This window comes from Bombus vosnesenskii, unplaced genomic scaffold, assembly GCF_011952255.1.
Source record: "Bombus vosnesenskii isolate JDL3184/JDL3185 unplaced genomic scaffold, Bvos_JDL3184-5_v1.1 scf7180000013918, whole genome shotgun sequence".
In the NCBI taxonomy this organism is placed as follows: Eukaryota; Metazoa; Arthropoda; class Insecta; order Hymenoptera; family Apidae; genus Bombus; species Bombus vosnesenskii.
The window spans coordinates 189408-210784 of NW_022883281.1; the positions used below are offsets into that span (position 1 = coordinate 189408).

The 21377-nt window shown below is 34.6% G+C and overlaps 1 protein-coding gene across 2 annotated transcripts in view; it reads right to left on the reverse strand.

The window, feature by feature from the left end:
* Positions 1-3507: 3507 nt before the first annotated feature.
* Positions 3508-21377, reverse strand: part of LOC117239311 (lachesin) — a 274618-nt gene continuing 256748 nt past the window's right edge. For both annotated transcript variants that reach the window (XM_033504802.1, XM_033504803.1), the window contains one exon: positions 3508-4019. In XM_033504802.1, coding sequence (XP_033360693.1) covers positions 3661-4019 — 359 coding nt within the window. In that variant the 3' untranslated portion in view covers positions 3508-3660. The remainder of the gene's footprint in view (positions 4020-21377) is intronic.

Consider the following 21377-nt stretch of genomic DNA (forward strand, 5'->3'; position numbering starts at 1 on the left):
ACACGCGCGTCGTATGGATTTTGAATATTCTTCGTTACGAGCCCTGCTTACCGAGTAATATCGTGATATGGCACTGAACGTTCCTTGCTGCCCACTCGAATCTGTACACTAGCGTAAGGTAAGATTGCACGTGAACTGGCATTTTTGACATGGCATTAAAAATAAAATAAGCTTCATTTGACATTTACACATATGAAAATTTTTCATTGTTTTGATATTTAGTGATTCCATAAGTACACACACCTACACACATTGCACTCCTCATTGTTAAACTTGTGTTAAAATATCTTTGGTACGTAATAGATTGATATTCCTATATTTTCTTTGCAATTAGTGCTCGTGGTTCATAACTCAACACGAATTTTTATATGATTTTAATAATTAATTTACAGCAATTGAGAACTTTTAACTTAATTATATAAAGCGATGAAAATAATGCAAAATACTTTTGGGAGTTATATTAATTGAATTTTTAAATTAAGAATTTGTAATTTGGAAGGAATTATGTATTGAAATAAATTGGATAATTCCCATGGAGTTGTTTACTTTTGCATCTCTTTGTTTCGACACGAAGCTCGAGATATTAGTCACGTTGCAAAACCATTATAACTTTTTACATTTAGGCAGATACTTTAAAAATTATAATTATACATACATCTTTGAATATATGATACGCGTTCTGTATTGCATTGGATCATAATAGAATTTATACGTTGTACAAACTACGATAAAGACCACGTATCTTATGTTCAAATAATAAAAATATAAAAATTTGTTATGCAGTAAGAATATTTTTCAAAAGTCTTCATACAAAGTCGAGATGTTATGTGCAATTTTTTTGATCAACTTCTATACACGATAGTAGTAGAGCAAACTGTAATGAAATTTTTCATCCTGTATAATAAATAACAACCGAGGATTCAAAACAAACCAGGTTCATGGTACATGTACATGTAGTTTCTTTCTTATGAGCGCGAATGTACTTTTTAATTTAGCGTAAAGTAATTATTAGTATGATATAGAAAAATAATGTATTTAAAAGATTTTTTAAACACAAATATAAAGCGTAGACACATCGAGTACGCTAAAGCTGGTTGTTTCATGTTTTGAACGTTCTTAGTTTGTATATCAATAATGTTTATTTTGATATGAAGACTTTGTTAACGATTATGTGAAGTTCGTGTATAATATAATATAATTTGTTGATCTACACGCAGTTGAAGTCTAGCAGATGTGTAAATTGAAATTCATGGACACTACTCATATATTTACAGTACATTGTTCAGAGAAACGCTTTCATGTTGGTCGCGCCACAATAACTATATCTCGTTAGATCTAAATATACATATATGTATATATTCGTCTTTGTTACGTCGAACGCAAGGAAGACCTATATTTTTTTCGTCTCCATAAGAATTTAATTTCCATTGACTGTCCTCTTCTAAAGATCAATTTCATTGTAAACGTTGATGAGTAATCAGTTTTACAAAGCAATTGTCAGTACCATTTAATTAACTTTTCCTGAAACGATCGGGAACATCTGTAAGCTTGTTAAATTAACATATCAAAATACGTCTTGCTTCTTGCATTGGTACATTCTCAAACTAACAAAGTTTCAATACGTTAATACGATTTAAATAATATTGTTTATAAATTTGTTATCTTATGTTAATCATTTATTTTTGTTCAAATACTTGTAGTTGTCCCAACATAATATGTCATAGTAATGTGAGATTTATTAAATATCTGTAATTATTCGCGCTATCTGTAATATTAATTATATTATAATGTTATTTATTTGTGATATTCACTGTAGTTATCTGTAAAAACCAGTAATAAACATGGAACTATGTTAAAATTGATTTACAATTAACCCACTTTAGACTAATTAAATTTAGTTTACCTTGTTCAACTCGATTCATATGATCTTAACATAGTTCCAGTTTTAAAGCTTCACCAGCATATTTCAGAAGTAAAATTATGAAGAAAATGTTGTGTAAGCATAGGGCTCTTAAATGGTTTAAGAAAGCTATAACAAAACTACGAAATTGCCAAAGGCTGCTTTTTTGTTCGACCACGTTATTAAGAATCATCTTAATGCATCTGCGGAAAATAGAATCTATTACGGTACCGATTATTTCTTCATTTTCTTTAATTGCAACAAATACGTCACGGATCTTTTGCATTAACTCCTGACGCGTATTAACTTGTACTTAATGAACTTTTTGTTCACAGTGAGCACATGTAAAAATCCATTGGCGTGATTTATGGTGATGTGGGAGTTATCCCTTAGGATAATTGTTATTTAACTGGTTGAGCAAATTAAGTTGACCTTAGCAAGTGAATTAGACTTTGTGCAATCGTGTTAAATAGATATCGACAATCTGTTCTTATGCTGTATCGATGAAACACCAGTCCATTATTGTTTCGTATTTTTGTTATAACCTTTTGAGAAACAATTTAAGCGACCGCTTACATAACATTTTCGTCTTAATTTTGCTTATACAATATGCTGGTAAAATATTTCGGAACAAAACTAGAATGATATAACTAATACATAATACTAAACATATTTACTCTTGTAAAATGATTCCAGTAAAATAAGAGTAATAACAAAAAAACCTTATGGTATATTATGAAGTACTTATTATTACATATTAAAGGGTAGGGATAATTATTTAGATGTCTATATGAAAGACATCAAAGTTGCTAGAAAATTGATAGAAAAAATTTGACTAGTATTGTTGTAAATATCGTTTGCATTAGCAACAAATTATTGTCTGCAAGACAATATATAGCAAATATTAAGATTATATCTCAATATTATGGTTCTTCTTTTTTGGGTGTGATTTCAAGAAATACGAAAAGCAACAAATAATAAAAAAATAACCATATTAAATAGATTCATTGTAAAAATACTATTTATTAAACAGAATGTGCAAATGGTTAAAGGCTGGAAAAGGATTGTTATAGCAGAAAAGGAGTATATTTATATAACATCCTTGTAATTATTGCACACGTACTTTGTAACTTGTCCCATTATACGTTTACGTAGTATATATATATCCATTATTTATTACATAACGTTTTGTATGTTTTATGCGTTAGAAATGTTTATTAGTATTCCAGATTAAGATACAGCACGAATAATTTACAGTTTTCTTTTAATTAATGATTGTTATTTTTTGGATCGTTAAGAAGAAAATTTTTAAAATTTCAATACAGAATTCTAGGTAATTGTTTCAATTCTTGTACCTTTCAGTATAAAATTGTCATATTAAAAATATTAGTTTTCCTAAGAATCAATAATAAAATTTGTCATAGAACTTACTCATTCAGTTCTTATGTTTCTTTTGCTATAATGCTCGGATAAACATAAATTGTACTATCGTTCGAAGTCGGATTATTGTCGTCACGTAACATGAATAAAATTTTATACTTATTATACTTATTATATAAATTGTTTTCTCTCCGTCGCATGTACCAATCGTAAAAAGCAATACCACATTTTTTATTTTAATACAAGCACGTTTTCATAGTCTCGTGCTACGAAGAACGAATCAAATATATTTATTATTCTCTATAGTATTCCCGAATCGTTTCCAATCTTATCTGCATGAATTTCGTTGTCAAACTTTTTTTTTCGTAAGAATGTATATTTTAAGGAACAAATATCATAGTTAAGATGAATAACGGAAAGAATAGCGTGATCGATACTAAATGATGCCTACAATTGGCTGTGTTTATATTCACCCAAGGTGGGGGTAGCGATGGTGATATCAATGGCCTTTCTGTTCTGTGGCCTTCCTGAAGTGTGCTACCGCCCATGATTTGTGTAGTACTGAAATCGTCGTCGTTTCCAGAGGAATCGAAATCGTCAAAACTGCCCATATGAATTCTTCTGCCGTTGCTGTTGCTGTTCTTCTTTCTCCCTTTTAGTATAGGTTTCTTTCTCGATGGTTTCTGATCGGTGATTTTCACAAAAGGACTGGGAGTTGTTTTCGCAACAAGATGTAGTTCTAGACCAAAAGAACAATTAATTACATATATGACGGTTAGGTCTGTTGTATAAATGTGTGTGTCTACAGCATTTACATATTACATATATATTTGTTAACTGCATTTAACGCGTTCACGCCGGCGTGCACCACCGATGGCTCATATTTGAATGTTCCATCGGACGGTGTATACCAACAAAAATGTAGTTCGTTTAGTAACTAGAAAAATATAGTTGAAAATTTAAATAATGGAAATTTAACGTATATTAATTGAAAGAAAGTAGGATTTATTTTATTTCATCTTAATATTACCCACTTCCCATGACGAGAAATACAAATAGCAGTGCCGGCGTGAACGTGTTAACTTAATATGGTTTCAAAGGTATAATTTTACTTTATGGCATACTTCCATAAATAGGTATCTATAGTGTTTGATTTCCGCAGTCGAAATTTACAACCTAATCTTTTTGCGCGTAAAAATAAAAAAAAAACTCGCGGGTCAGAAATCACTTTAGGCTGGATGAGTTGCTACACGCTTCTGGGCGCTTGAATAGTAATAGTCCGGGACATAGTGACTTTGTAGCGTGTAAAAGAACTAGCTGCTTGAAAATTATTTAACTTTGTGATAACAGTCAAAAAATATATAAATTTTTGGTAATTTCAGTGGAGCTTCGTCATCCGATGTAGGTACGGGTCGGATGCCATACTTTCGTTTACTTCATTTTCATCATCAATGCAACAAAGTTAGACGGTTCCCAAGCGGTGAGTTATTATAGTACACGAAGAAGAGCTGTTTTCTCTTGGATTACAAGTCATAGTTCGATAGGTCAGTGAATCGGAGATCAGTGGACACGGAATTTTCTGCTCGGCCTCAGCCGCTCACTCGTTTTGCTGACTTTCGGGGCAGCTTAGTGGCCGAGTGTTGGTGCATTGAGCAAATGTTTTGTCAAATAAAACGTACAGGGTTTCTCATATTTGTCAACAACAGAAGTGGCTGCAGTGGTAGAGTAGTTTTCCATAGTTATCACGAACGATCTGATGAAATAATTTGTTTATTGATAAAAAGACGACTTATATGCATTATATCCGTTATACATCAAACGAATGGATTTTATCTCTTTTACAATTAAAATTTTTTGAAATGTTAAGGTGATCTGAAATACCACCCCACATTCTCTTTCCATTCCTATTACCTACAATTTAGTAATAATCGAATCGATAAGACGTGTTGGTTACCATAAGGCTACCTCTCAACGACCTTGAATCTTAAAACGACACCATTATGCGTATAAAATACAATAAGTATTAAAATATAATAAGATTGTCTTAAATGAACGTCAAATCGATTAAAAATGCTTGTTATCGAATCATTCCAATACAAGTCAGTTTTTTTTTCAACGACTGTCAGTATATCAATCATTTTTTAAAATAAGCGCGAGGGTGGAAAGGGGAATGGGTCCCAGATATAAAATTTTAGTTTTGGGTATTTATTAGTTTCTGAGATATCAATAAAAAGCTTTCGGTATTGTACATTGAATTTTGTCTACACAGACGAGTATACAGGGTGGTTGGTAACTGGTGGTACAAGCGGAAAGGGGGTTATCCTACGCGAAAAAAGAAGTCGAAAATATAGAATAAAAATTTTTTTTAATTTTTTTTTTTTTTAATTTTTCCATCGAGACAACGATCTACAGTGAGATCCGTTATAACGAGACGTGGTAAAGTGCACGCGTACCGAGCGAAAATTCAAAGTCAATTTTCTCGAAAACAAAGCCTGAAATGAAATATTGTTATTCTATATTTTCGACTTCTTTTTTCGCGTAGAATCAACCCCTTTCCGCTTGTATCACCAGTTACCAACCACCCTGTATAACTTAAAGGTAGGAAATTAATACAAGTTAACATAAAAAAATAAATGTCTGTGTCTTTATCAGATTATGAAATCAATAGGTTACCAAATAGGTTACTGTTCGTACATGGATGATTCTAGTTATTGCCAGTAACGTGTGAGCGGTCTGACAAATTAATTATATCCTATTAACAGGACATGTAATATATCTTTTTCTCAAAACAGAAAATTCTCAACATCTGCATGCGGAGAAATTGAGTTTGAAAATTTATCAAGTGTACTTGAATTTAGCTAATTATTAACTAGGTACGAACAAACAATCAGTAAGAGATTAGTGTAAATGCGACAACACGTGAAAAATATGGAATAAAATTGCTTCGCTTTATGTTCAAAAAAGTAGAGTACGAACATGTTTAGCAAAAAATTGGCCTAGTACACGCCTATGACAAAGTTTTCTCAGAAACGAAGCGTCTTGTGAACAAAATTTATTCTACGTTTTTTACTTAATTTCACACGTAGAATAACCTGCTATTGATTATTTACGTTTATCCAGTGCGGAAATAATCGTATTCAAGCATATTTGAATTTCAAATTCGATTTTGTCGAAAATGTATCATTTGTACGGACATATATCGCTCTATATTTTCGATTTATTTTTTTATTTAGATTCTCCTCTTCTCGGCTTGTACCACCAGTTCAGCTACACTCTGTATAACGGCGTATCTGGGGTATCTACGTGTGACGATAAATACTATTTTCCCTGCATTTGACTGTATCCACGTTACAAATAAAATGAGTTGGAAAACTAATGAAATTTTAACACGTTTTTCCAAGAGAATGGTTGAGTTTCGACGCATGCTTCCTTTGAGGCTTTTTATCTGCACGGTCAGTGGAGAAATTTCGCCTGGAATTTCGAGGCCAAAGCCAATTTTGCGGTGACCTTTTTTTCATAGATCTCTACTGCTCCAGAGACGTAGAATAACACTATGGTAATCGTGACAAATCATTTTTTAACATAGTGTATAATTTTGACTATATATTATAAATACAAATGGTTAATAATCTTGTATATATTCGATGACACTAATATTTGATGATTACGGCACGGATGATTACGTTTGAAAGGTATTGTAATTCATATTACCATAAATGTAATTCATATTACCATATTGCATAATCAAACATTATGTAAGATCCGCATTTTTGCATAATAAGGGCCAGGCGTGAGATTAATATCTCGTATGATCACGTTTTCTTTGTACTAGAGTGAAGATGTATTTTCTCAAATATTAATATACATATGACCGTCTATCATCGTAGATAGCATCAATGAAATACAGAATCATTCACGTAACTCGAAACTCGAACGCGTGAGAACTTGGAAAGTGACAACTTTAGTTACATATACGTTTGCTACCACAATCATACATCTACATTCTTCATCTATGAGCTGTTGATAGGACTAGAGTTGTACAGATTATAAACGAGAACACGGACAGAAAAGTAATTTGTAGAATGTTAATTTCCGTTTTCTTCTTTTTTTTGCAACTTTGTTCGGTATTTTTCATTCTTAACGATTTGAATATCTTCTTTTGCGTTATAATTTCAAATTTGTTAACGATCACCTTTTACAGATTATTGGATGCAGGAATGAGAAACAAGGAAGTAAGTGAGATACAGCAAGAAGCCGTATGAAATTCATATGTAGACAACTTTGTTGTTGAATTTGCAATCCAGGAAGCTGATACGAAAACATACACCGATTACAACGGGGCCAGGTAAACGAGCAAAAGGGATAACGAGCTCTCCGCGGCAGCTGATCGTTACTTGGTCGCAGCTAATATTCAAGAAACGCTACAAGGAGCTTCGACGATTGCATCAACTACTAGTCCATTAACCTACTCCTGCCCCTAACAGGCAAGTCCCCTGCCTATATTAAACACACATAGAGAAAGTCCGCAACATTAGCACCCAACCTAACGATATTCTGGTCAGTTTCGACAGACAGTCTCTCTTTGTTCGGGATTTTGGGTGATCCTCAGTTTACGACACAAACAATACTTCTGCTCTTTTGGAAAGTTGGAAATTCTCACCTCGCAAGGTGTAAGATTTACAATGCGGACCCCGTCAAGAGGTTAAATGACACCCTAAGTGCTCCTCAATCCTTAATATCATAAACCTCAACACCCAATGAGAACGCGACACTAGACCAGGACGTTGCGTTACGCGCCCTCCAGCATGTACGCACAAGATGCACCACATGAGAGACGCCCACGACAGTTCGACAGTTACAGGATTGGATAGAATAAATTCTCACTTCACAGGAAACATTGACAAAAACACACCCCGTGACAGATAGACGGACAGTTAGAATGTAAGCTGGACAGTCATCGCGCGCACTCGCCTAAGTTTAATTCCATTACGTACAGTTCATACTCTTCTGTGTATACTAAATAGTTCAACTAAACTACTAAACACAACCTTAATAGACATCTTTAATCTACTTTCAGCTTCAGCGTTAATAGCGTTCAAGGCTCGCGACGTCAATCGACCAGTTGCAGCCTGACTGATTGCTACCTAGTTGATAATTCACAACGCTGTTCCTCGACTTGCCAGTCTCCAATACCATCGTCATCACCAAGGACCATATTTCGAACAACCTGCTCCCCCCCTCATACAGCACTGTCCCGCTTCTACCTATTTTCTCTCCCGAGGAGAATATCTCGAGGAATGAATTTTCAAGGAAGATACCCTCGAATCATCCAACCGGTCCAGATATGTAGATGATAACTTTGTGACTTGGCCCCATGAAAGTCTGGTGAATTTTCACGACTTCCTTAACTTGCACCATCCAAATGTCAAGTTTATTATGGGAATAGAAGTTAAGCTCCACCTACGATCTTTCCTGGATATACTTTTGGCCAAGGAACCAGGCAATCCTCTCGGTCACCGAGTTTGCAGGAAACTCACCGATACTGACAAGTACCTTTCATGCATCATCCCGCTACCAACCAACCCAGAAGGACTCGGTCATTTTCTTATTTGTCAACCGCATGATTAATATTTGCAAACAGGGTCTTTTGGAATCAGAACTAGACCATATGAGAACCGCGATAACCTCTAATGACTTCAACCTTACTAGAAATAACTATTTCAGCAATATCATCAATAGTCCAACAATATCAATTGTAGCGGTACAGATTGTAAAACAATCTTATAACAGTAAAGTAAGAAATATAGAAACCTCATTTTTCCTACTTTGATATCTCATCGATAGTTGCGTCATCGTTGATCCAGATCATAGGTTACACTGGAAGCTATTTCGAGCGAAGATATCTCGTATCCACTTAAAAGGACAAATTCGCGCTTACTAGCGTACGTGTGACCAGCGTTGCCATTTCCCAAGATCTCGTGCACGCACAGGTGCCGAGTTAAGTGGATGATTCTGTATAATGCGTCCATGATTTGCAATAATGCAATTACAATGGAATATCGAAGTATTACTGTCTTCTTACTGTACTCTGTAAATTCTGAGATTCTATTTCCTTCTTCGTAAACTCGCCGTGAGTTCTAAGATCTTCCATTTTTTTTTAATGATCCAAGATCGTGTCTAAATATGTTCAATTTACTTTTGCCTGCAAAAGTTTCACTGTATTTATAAATATTTATAAATATGTCGGATTTGTCGGGTTGGCGCTAGTTTTAGGGGCGCGTTGCGTATCTTCAGTAGGACAAGCCATCGTAGTTATTCATTGAGGTTTATATTTACAATTATGTGTATAAGTGTTGATTTAACAGGGTTTAACAATTTAACGTGTTTATTAGACACTCTTAAAGTAAAGACAATGTTTTTAAATTCAAACGAATCCACGGTCAACGGGATAACTCTTTGTACAATTGAATATGTTTTGAAACTCAAAGTGACGTTAGCTGTGACGCACGGTATCTTTCAAACTGACTGACCTGACGTTACGAGTAAACTCTCCAATGAGATCATAAGAATAAAAGACTGACATTTGTCAATTGCGTATTGACCGGGGTTATCGACAAAATTTTAGGCGCCGTTACTAGGCAGACCCGCGTAGAGCCGTCATTTGTTAATACAGCGTGTGTCCCTCAATATTCGTACTTTTACTGTTAAGTAAAAACGTTCATCCCGTGACCGTGGCTACGTTCGGTGATCAGTTGTGTCACCTCTACCCCAAGCCCATAATCAGATCGTATCACAACACGACTTCTAAGTTCTACCATTTAAGCACAACTACAATAAATAAACCAGATCAAAGTATTGGGATCTTTCCAAAATTCCAAAAGAAAGGCACGATGTTCCTACATCTCCGACAAATATAATATTTCGGAAATCCTTCAATCTCTTCTTAATATTTTCTCTGAGCTGTTTGATCGTCATATTTTTGACTTCACAAAGAATTACATACAATACTTGCGAATGTAATATTTTTCAAATGGTTTGTAGTGTTTTCGAATTGTTCTTAATTAATTAAACAAAACTACAATTATGTTCGTTGATTTTGTATCGTTGTTCATTTCACGCTTTATTTTACAACGTCTTTTATGACATGTCTCTATTAATGCTTCTTTATATTTCTGCCTTTCTATAATATGCGATATTTTAGACGAATCTTGATCTTTTGCTATTAAATGTGTAAATATATCGAAGAAACTATATTTTCTACACTTGTTACAAATACTTACACTTATTGACTACTTTGAGTAGCACTGGAAGCGTTAATTTATGCGATATATATTATTGGCCAACAATACTCGTTACGACGAATTGAATATTAAAGATGCTATTCAGTTAATGAATGGTATAGAGTCATTGTTGATCCCATCAAGACGATAATACGTAACGATCCTGCAATACGTTGTGCGTCAAGCCAACGACCAGCGGCTGATTATTTGGATGGAACAGAGCTGCTAGAAAGCGAAGATGGCAGTGAGTTGATCGAATTTGAAGATAATTACGGGTTGATGACGTGCGGGCCGTACATGATAAGAGTTCCTCCGAGGCATGTCTCAGGCATGAACCTCATGACATGAATGAGGCAGAACCTCAGTATCCGTTCTACCTTCGAAGTGAAATGGCGTTATGAGACGAGGTCTCATGCGAATCCTATTTATAACGAGTAGTACGGACAGCTTCGAAGCAACGAAATGTCATCGCTGTGCGAAAGAAGTTGCAATTGTTTAGATACAGCGATAGGTATGTGTATTAAAAAGCAAAAACATCACGTAAAACAGGGAAACGGTCTAAAGAATCGGCTGATTGTCAAAAATATAGATTTAGAATTTGGTCTTTATGTCTTCAAATATAGGAAATTTCTAATATACCGAAATGTTGCTGAAAAGCAAGTTTCTTTCGCAACTCATTCCTATTTGCACGCGTTTTTATCGCGGTACGAATTCCATATGTTTACGTGACTATGTAGGTGTGATATATTTTATCTGGCCTTAAGGCCATTTTTGATCTCCCATCTTTGACAGGATATGGTGACAGTGCTTGGTTTACATCATCAGTCTTCATCGTCATACCCGGAGCAAATATTATCCCTGTCCCCGTGATTTGATCCCGGCCAGTTGAGCGAGTCGCACATTTGAATAATAATAAAACAAAACGAAGTGAAAAGGTTTCAACAACTAATAAACAAGTCGGAGAGATGGAAGGTAGGGTAACGATATAGTGAGGGTTTTGCGGCGTAATGCACAATAAAGAGTACAACTCAACCATTTTTATGATCTTGAAGCACATTATTATGGACAAGATCCTGAACAATTTTCCCTATTCTATGTTTAGTATTGTGTGTATTATATAAGAATTCGTTTTAAACAGGCCTTCGTTTTTCAATGAAAGCAGCTATATATATGTCGGAGATGAAAGGAAAACCGGAGCCTTCCCTTTGCAATTTTGAGGAAGCCTTCTAATGCTTTAGCCTAGATTTTATCATAACTGTAATTAAGCAATTGTCATTTGTAATTGTTTGATATTTGTGAAAGCGAAAGTGGGTTCGAGGTGACAACTGGTCGCCGAACGTAGCCACGGTCACGGGATAAACGTTTTGCCTGACGAAGGTGTGGATCGGTTGTATTGTTCTTGTTAGGGAAGTGATACATTTACACTGTACATGAGAGTGTGTGTGTAAGGGCCAGAGGGCGTCAAGGCTTAGTGGAGACAAAAGACTGTTGCCAGATGTTAGAAGAATCTAGGATAGTCGGTTGGCGACCAGCGTGCGTGCAAGACGTTCTTCAGAGTGGAATATAGATGTATAACTGTTGTGTGGGAAATATAGTCAATTATTTGTATTCCCAAATCCTCCAATTTCCTTAACAGTTCTCCCTAGAAATCACATAGAATTGTACTTTAGAGATGTCGATATAATGGGACACACGTTGTATTAGGAATCAATCTCCAGACAGAAACTGCCTAGTAACGGCGTTTGGATCTTTCTCGATGTTTCCAAAGAGTATACAACAAACTTTTGACAGAAATTGCCTAGTAACAACGATTGGAACCTTCTCGATGTCTCCAGCGAGCATATAACAAACAAATGCAGTCGTATAGCGAAAAAGATTTTCATTAGATATTCATTCGTGTAATCGCCTTGGAAAGTGATACACCGAGCAATTTACCGAGTGTCTCAGTAATCGTATTTTTGTGTTTAAAATTATTCTACGCATAGTAAAGAGTTATCCCGTTGACCGTGGATTCGTTTGAACCCCGGAAACATTGTTAATAGCGTTAATTAAATTCATTATTCGTAAAACCTATCAATCGTTATTCGTAAGACATGTTATTCATTCCTCTTATTGTTCGTTAAACTTATTGTTCTTTAATCTAATTATTAGTTAAACTTATCGTTTGTTAATCTTATCATTTATTAAACTCATTATTCATAATATTTTGTAAAATCTTGTTTATTCGCGTAAATATATTCTTTGTTTCGTGGAACAATGGCTAATTCAAACGAAGAATCATTACGCGCCTTAAATCCTAATGATAACCCGACATATATTACATTTTTACCAGGTGAAGATCAGAACAAAGTCCAACATTTCAAATATCAGTTGATTCGTTAAAAATTATTTACTATTGCTACTTATTTGTGTACATGTACTATATATCATACGACATGATATGATATGATGTGATGTATATGATATGTTGTATTCTGTCGATTTTCTGAATCAGCATACCGTATGTTCTGCCATGTCGAGCCACCGCGTAGCCAGAGTCACTTTTACAATCGTTGTTCAAAGACGAACAACCTCGAACCGAAAATACCTGCTGCAACAAGACCTGCTGGACAAGACGGAGCCCAAACCAGCCCCTCAATCTCTCCTAGTTTTTCCTACCCCAAGAAGTTGCATAAAAACTCCTTCACACATTCATTAAGCATCTCTCTACGTGACAAGTCAACTTTCTTTTTTCAAAGACTCTCTGTCAACCATACTGATATATGCTAATATATATACAATAAATAATATGTATGTCGGAGATGAAAGGACATCGGGGCTTCCCTTTTGGAATGTTGGGAAAAACCCCAATACCCTAGTCCAGACTTTTACTATAGCTACACTTAAGTAATAAAACTAAGAAATGGTTTTAATGTTCTAATCCGATTTTATGACGATGGGCTTAGGCTCGAAGTGACATAATGGGTCACTGAACGTAGCCACGGTCACGGGAGAGAGGTGTACCTGACAGAGGTATGGAATAATTATATAGCTCTCCCTAAAAACAAAGATTGACCCGAGAGGTGGGGGGAAGAATATATAAGGACAGTTCCACTTGGACTGCAGGTCAATTCATTCAGATAAGCTTTACTTGTACGTTGAGTTATACGTGTATCACATCGCATTCGTCATACCGTTGCCCGTGGATTCGTTATCGAACCTGAATTCGTTGTCATCAACAACTCGACCATCCGATTGCTGCTATTACTTGTAGCCTCCTGTAATAACCGCACTTGTACCAATAAATATCAGCTATAACCGCGATGGTAAATTCGAGTTAAGGTTCATCAAACGCTCAAAATTCCAACCTTAACATGACATGTATATTTATATATAATATATATGTCGAGTTATCATTGGGGTTAGGGGCGTTTAACGAATCTTCATTTGGATTAGCCATTGTTCTTATACAAAATAGATGATATTTAATGGTACAAATATGATTATTACAGAATTTGACGAGTAACCGTGGCGATTAGCTACTCGAGATGCTAATGACAATAATTTTAGGTTCAATAACGAATACCCGGTCAACGGGATAGCAAATGCGCTTTCTTCCAAAGTCTAAGTCGAACTGAACTTACTTGTCCATAGTCCAAGTGGAACTGAATATACTTGTCCACAGTCCAAGTGGAATTGCTCCTACTTGTCTACAGTCCAAGTGGGATTCCTCTCATGTACTTCTCTATGCACCTCTCTGTACCCCTTGGGTCAACTCTATTTTTAAGGAGAGCTATACAACTCCGCCATACCTCTGTTAGGTATAAACGTCCATTCTTTGATCGTGGCTACGTTTAGCGACTGGATGTGTCACTTCGAGCCCAAGCCTACTGTTATAAATCTCGGGCAAACTTAATCGGATTAAATCATAAACAACTACTTCTAAGTTTTATTATTTAAGTCTAGCTATAATAAAAAGTCTAGACTAAAGTATTGGGGATTTTCCCAAAAATTCCAAAGGAAAGGCCCTGATGTTCTTTCATCTGCGACATATATATTAGTACTAAAGCTATCGAATATGCAGATAAAGCAACTGATATGCACCAATCTAACCCAACATGTAATTTCTATAATTTTACTACTTGATATTAAAAATGATTATTGACAATGAGACAAGTTAAGATTTGGTTATATACAGCAAGGAGCGGAATAGAATCAATGTAGAGCTTTTGTTGAAAATGATAACTTATTTATACGATACTATATGAGCAGTAGATTTTGTTGAAAATGATAACTTATTTATACGATACTATATGAGCAGTAGATGATTGGAAACGTTCTAATACGTAGTCAGACAGATCTACAGTTAATAGAATTTTGTTGAGATAAACGTCAGCGATTTTGTATCAGCAAACATAGATCTTTACAGAAGCGACGTGTAAAAGAAACTGAAATTTGGTGGCGGATCCGTTATGCTACAGCCCACAGCCCTCGAGATGTTCCACAGAATATAGCGTAGGATCATTGAGACGTATTAGTGACAGAATAAGTCAATACACGTATAAAGGAAATTTTAAATATGAAATGACAAGAAAGGGCACAGAATATAAAAATTGACAAAAGGAATATCGCTTTCTAACACGATGCAGGTTCTAAGAGTAAAGCAAAAATAGTTGCAATTTTGCAAAAAAAAAGTTTTGGACTGCTTGTCAGCTCAAGGTTTAGACTTGAATCTGATTGAAAATCTGTGGACAATACTAAAAAACAAAAAAAAAAACAATTAGAAAATGAATATGATTTCCCATCAAGTAATCTCGATGAAATTTTTTATTGGAGAATGATTTAGCGTGCCTGTATCTAGCATTAAGTGTTCAGACGATCAATGTATTGGTTATCAATATTTTATGGTTCTCTAGACGATCAATACACAATATATTGTCCATACGGTATTGTCAATATTTATTGACAAACTGTATTTTTTTTATACGTTCGGTATTATCGACAATACATTCAATTTCCAATTAGATTTCAAAGATGTCTAGTCAAGATGTCTGACCAAAAGAAAACTTGTGCAGCCACTATTTGAATATAATCAAGGCAAAAGCCAAACAAGACTTATATCTGAAGACATAAAACACGAGGAGTAAAAATATTTTTCATGAAACAATCTCATAAATATTCGAAATATTGACAATACGTTAATCTCTTCCATAATATGATGAATGTTCAATAATACTGACTATATTATATTGACAATATATCGGTTGAACATGGTCGTTTGGCACACTTATAATGTTGAGAATCCTGAAATATCGACAATAACATCTCTCAACTGACATGGTCCCCATGTGCGTGGGACTGAGATACGACCAACCAATGTAGGGCAGACACCTTGTGTCGACTTCAATTGCTCAACCTTCGCCCATCATAGGTCGGGTTGGGTCCCTTTCCTGGGCCCTACTATCTCCCTAGGACGGTACCGGTTTAGGTGGTACGCTGCTCATCCGCTGACGATCCTTGGGGAGGCACAAAGTCTGCCCCTGGCAACCTCATCGGCCCATTAGACCAACAGTTGGCAATAAACCAGTATCGCCACGAATCCAACACCAAACTACCAAGATGGCGGACTTTACCTTCGGGGCTGATCACGGCCACCGTGGTATCAAAGAAAATCATTGGCAAGACTGTCGTAACAGACAGATGATCCTGTCACCGTCACTATCAGTCGGTACAACTTGGATAAGTCACCACTCTAGGATCAAACACCATAAATCACGAGAATTAGAAAGGAAAGAGGCGAAAAATAAAGGTATGCAATCTCTCAAGAAGTAAGCACAAATTTGGTTGACAGAATACCAAGACAAATTACAGCCGTTTTAAGTGCAAGGTCATGTACAAAATATTGTAATCGTTTAAAACTTTTATTTCTATTTCTTTTTCGTACGCTCCAAAATGCAACCAAAAGTGTATCTATATACCTAGTGAACTAAATGGAATGTAATAAAATTTTTATACGTTTATTAACGAAAAGCAGATGTAAATTAATATACGTGTTCTTTTCATTCCTTATCGTGATTTATAAATAAATTATCATTTTCTACAAAGAGCACTGTATCGGTGGAATTTTGCTCTTTGCTGAAAATATACAGCTGCCTACGCTAGAATGTACTGTAATTCTAACTTTGATTCAACTAAAGTTGTTTGCGAATATCTCGAAAGTTAACGAGTGATGGTTATATGTATGTACAGAAAAAAGATACTCACAATGTTGACTTCCACAATATATTTGAATCCATTTGCCATCGAAATCGGTGACATGTATCGTACTCGGTATAGTTATCAATAGTCGCTTTGTGCGACGATTATCAATTGTTGCTTAGTAATTTTAAAAACGAGAAGGATTTTAACTTTTCGAGGCGAAAGGTAAAGATTTCCTAATTAGAAAAAGTTCTAGATGTGGAAACAAAAGAAAATTTTAAATAACGGAAAGTAAATTTCAAGATTAAACAAATTCTTCATTTCATGAACAGAATAACAAATCCGTAAATAATTAAGTAAAAAAAGAGTAAAGTTAAGTGAAAACTTTGATGATGTTGTAAATACTGTCAAGATGACCTTCACATAATGTTTTTATCATCGTTAGATACACACTTTGAAACCATTAAAAACCTTCTTAGTCACTCTTTCTTGCCTTAATCGTAGCGAAAATTAAAAAAAAAATGAAACTAATTTAGATGGCCGATTTAAAATTAACATCCTGTACGTACATGTAGATATATGTACTTAGAAAAGAGTTTTTAACATTCGATAGAAACAAAAGATCTTGTGTCATCCATAGGGTTGACCCATAATAACAAATACACAAATCGCTTAAAAAACATAAACTGTATTCTCTTTTTATACGAAACTGTACAGCTACACTTTTTTTACACGAAACTTGTGTCCTTTTCTTTGATAGACCGATTCTTCGAAACATTCTGTCCAACAAAGCATAAAGTGCAATGTGCGATTGTCTACTTCATATAGAAATCTGAGACATCTCACCTTTAAATTTAAAATATCTGTCGAACTGTAGATTTTCTCGATATTGTACCTTGTACTCGAAACCATCTAGCTTTTATTTGAAACATTTTTCGTTAAAATCGTTACTTTAAGACTTAAAAACTTTATCATTGAATGAATCAGTGAAATTTGTTGTAGATTCTGTCGAAAATATCTTGTACGACAAAATATAAACATGTTCTCCAGATAAATGTGGCATTCAAAATATTGTACTAATTTAATAACAATAAATACAAATTTAATAACATCTTCAGTGGTTCACTTGTTGAAAATCGAAACGAAATAGAAGCACAATATCGGTAAGAGCTCAGATACGTTAAGAGAAAATTCACGGCTTATAAATTAATTTTGTCCGATAAGAAGTACCAACTGATTAGTTAAAACTATGAAAGCAGTTATTGTTACATATCGTAATGTAAATTACCCTAAATAATAAATAACAACTATGGAATTCTCATAAAGGATATAACCTAACAAACACGAAGATGGTACCCCGCTGGGGGTAGCCACCCACATGATAATCAAACAGCTAAAAAAATTCTACCAAATGTCCAAATTGGACAAATTGTGAATGTGAAATATTAAAAAAAAAAAAAAAAAAAAAAAAAAAACTATGGAATGATTCCTACGCATCATATATTATGTTTATGATAATGTTTTCTATTATATATTCAACTGTATTTTTTCGGATTACATCCAATCATTTTTCATTGCATTGGATATTTTCATATCAAACTTATAAAGTTCTTCCAGAATATGTGTTTTAATTAAAAAAATCACATTCCTAATCTAAAATATAAAATGTTGTACAATGTTTTATCATATTAGTATTTTTAATAAATTTTGCATATATTTTACCCAGCTTTTGTATATATTTTGCATGAACTTTGCACATTTTAACATAAATTTTACAAACATCCACCTTCTAGTTACGAAACTCTACTATTATAATTGTGTCGAGCGTTTGAAAGAAGTCTGAAAATATAAAAAGGAATTTCAAGTGCAATATGTTTCGTAGAAACCACAAAAGTATTTAAACGATCAATTATCCTTTATATTAACAAACCCATACATTTAATGGCATATAACTACATTTAACACTTATATGCTTAAGGTGCTTATTCGTTCTGTATACTAATTGTTTACTAAATATATGTTTGCAATAAATGTTTTATATTCTCTATGTGCATATGAATAGTTTGAAATTTTACTAATATAATTACGACAGTTATGTCTCATTACAGAGCTAATGAAATGTTTTAATATTTTATATGACACTTACAATATGGACATGAAAGTTTGTGTATGGTATTATAGAAAAATCACCTACAACTAATATTCATATTGTTATTCTGAATAGAAGTAAGATGTAATTTGTAGGGAAATCTTTGTGGAAAAATTCGTATACGCTGTCTGTAAACTAATGTGCACAAACAGTCACGAGAACGTAATGCAAATGTACGATAGTGTTGCATAACGCCTACACAGTTCGATGAAGCAAAACATGATAATTTTTCTAGATAATTTTATGATAGATTTTCGTATACACGAGACAGTTTCTGAACCAGGGCAATAAATTAAAAGTTGATGGCTTTTTTAGTTGGCATATGGTTAACAATGATATTTGCTATTTGAATAATATTTTTCAGATTTTCTGTATTCATTGCTACTGAAGATAAGTATTCATTGTTCCTCATAAATCCGAGAAGTTTATTAATAATAAGTAAATGAGCGTTCGGACGATTAATATTATTGTCAATATTATTGTCAATATATAAGCTTCTCGACATTGTATTGTATTGACAATATACAATATGTGTACATTTATTGATTCATCGTCTAGAGACGCCTTGTGAACCTTAACACGTTGACTGCCACGCGCGTTTTCAAAGAAATCTCTGTCAGGCCACGCGTAGAGCAGTACCAAGCGTTCTCTGCTAGGTGCTCCCATCGATATTTTAGTAATGCGAGTCGCTCAAGTGGTGGTCTCAAGAATGATCTTTCGTTTCGCTTGTTCGCTACATTAAAACTACTAGCTGTTGTCGAATATAACGAAGGAAAGTGTGGTATAGATTATTCCGACCAAATGGTTTCTTGGTTATGCCACCACAATTAGAAAAGGAATCAAATGGTACAGAAAACTTGGCATTCGATTCTTTCTGGGAATTTCTGTTGTACACGCTTTGACGGTTTACAAAATTGCAACAAGAAAAAATATAAATATTAGAATATTTAGACAATTATTACTTGCCAAATTATTAGGGTTGTCTGAAAATACAAAAAATCCTTGTATTTGACGGAGTCAGCACAATATCTCCGTTCGGAAAAATGATTCCGGAAGAAGCATTAGACGCGCATGCAAACTATGGTATGCAAATAAAAGACGTCGAATGGACCGAACAAAGGCACAAAAGAATTTGAAAAAAATAACAACTTCTTGTCCAAATTGTCCCGACCTTAGCTATGTATAAAATGCTTTAAAGTTTTACATTCTAAATAATTTTTTTAATAAACCGTTTTCGTATTTTTATTTTATAACAATTCAACTATTATTACAATTAATTATTAATTAACAATTTACTATTGTGGAATATCTTTTCAAATACCTACGACGATCTTTCGCAAGTAGTCAAATAAGCGACACCCGAATATGGGTTACGTGGCGTGACCAGAAACTTTGCTGACACCCGAATACGGGTGTCGTGGCAGTCAACGTGTTAAATATTAACTTAATTAATTAATAAGTATTGAACAGCTGAACGCTCTTTAACGGTTTAGGAACAGACAGAGTAAATTTCGTGACGTTTCGAAGTCTCGTTTGTATAATTGTATGTATAATTGTTCAAATCTTTTTCCCCAAAATATGCTAGTTAATTAAATCTCTAAAGAGGCAAGAATCAATATTCACAATCAATTGACCATCGAATCATGGAATTGTCACAATCGATCTAACGATATGGAATTTTTAAGTCTAGATGGTTCTTAATTCTAATGCTGATACTATGTTAATTACTTGAAACTTCTGCTTATGTGAGTCTCGTTCGAATTCGAAGTCCCATTCGAAGGAAAATAAGACAACAAATTTTGCTAGAATTGTATTCTATGTGTTAAAGCACGGTAACTTTAAATTAATTTTTTGTCAGAGATGTAGTATCGTGGACGAAAGGCCTAAGAAATATCGGGCGAACTATGAACAATGTCGCGAGAGCTGAGGCGCCGTCGGGCCCATCAATGTGTCATCGGTCTTTTCAAGTGCATAGTTTCGTGGAAAAGACCTACGTGACCCTGGCCACGAGCGCTTGCATACCACGTGTGCGGTGGGCCTAGGAAAAAGACAACGGAATGCGGCAACGGCCAGAGCGTTAGTCGAAAAGCAGAGTGCGAGTCGAGCGGAGACAGAGGTTGCGAGTGGCGTTGCCGAGAGAGTGTGGATTGCGCTGTTTTCTGTGCGTTTGGCGTGAATAGTTCAGGTTGAACAACAATCGTCTTTTTCTGTCTGATTAACATCTCTATTGTCCACTCTTTGTAAACACATTATATCACGATATTACAGAGATGTAACACATCGACGCTTATGTCACAGGCTCAGAAACAGTAATAGAATAGACAAAACATTCTGCGTGCCACAGCCATCGAAACAGTAACCAAATAGAAACAGGATAGCCACGTCTGATAAACAACCGCCGATAACCCCTCCAGAGGGACAGAACTTTAGTATAAAAACCCTCCCAAATCAGCACTCAACTCTCTTTTGTCATAACACTGTGAATCGCTAC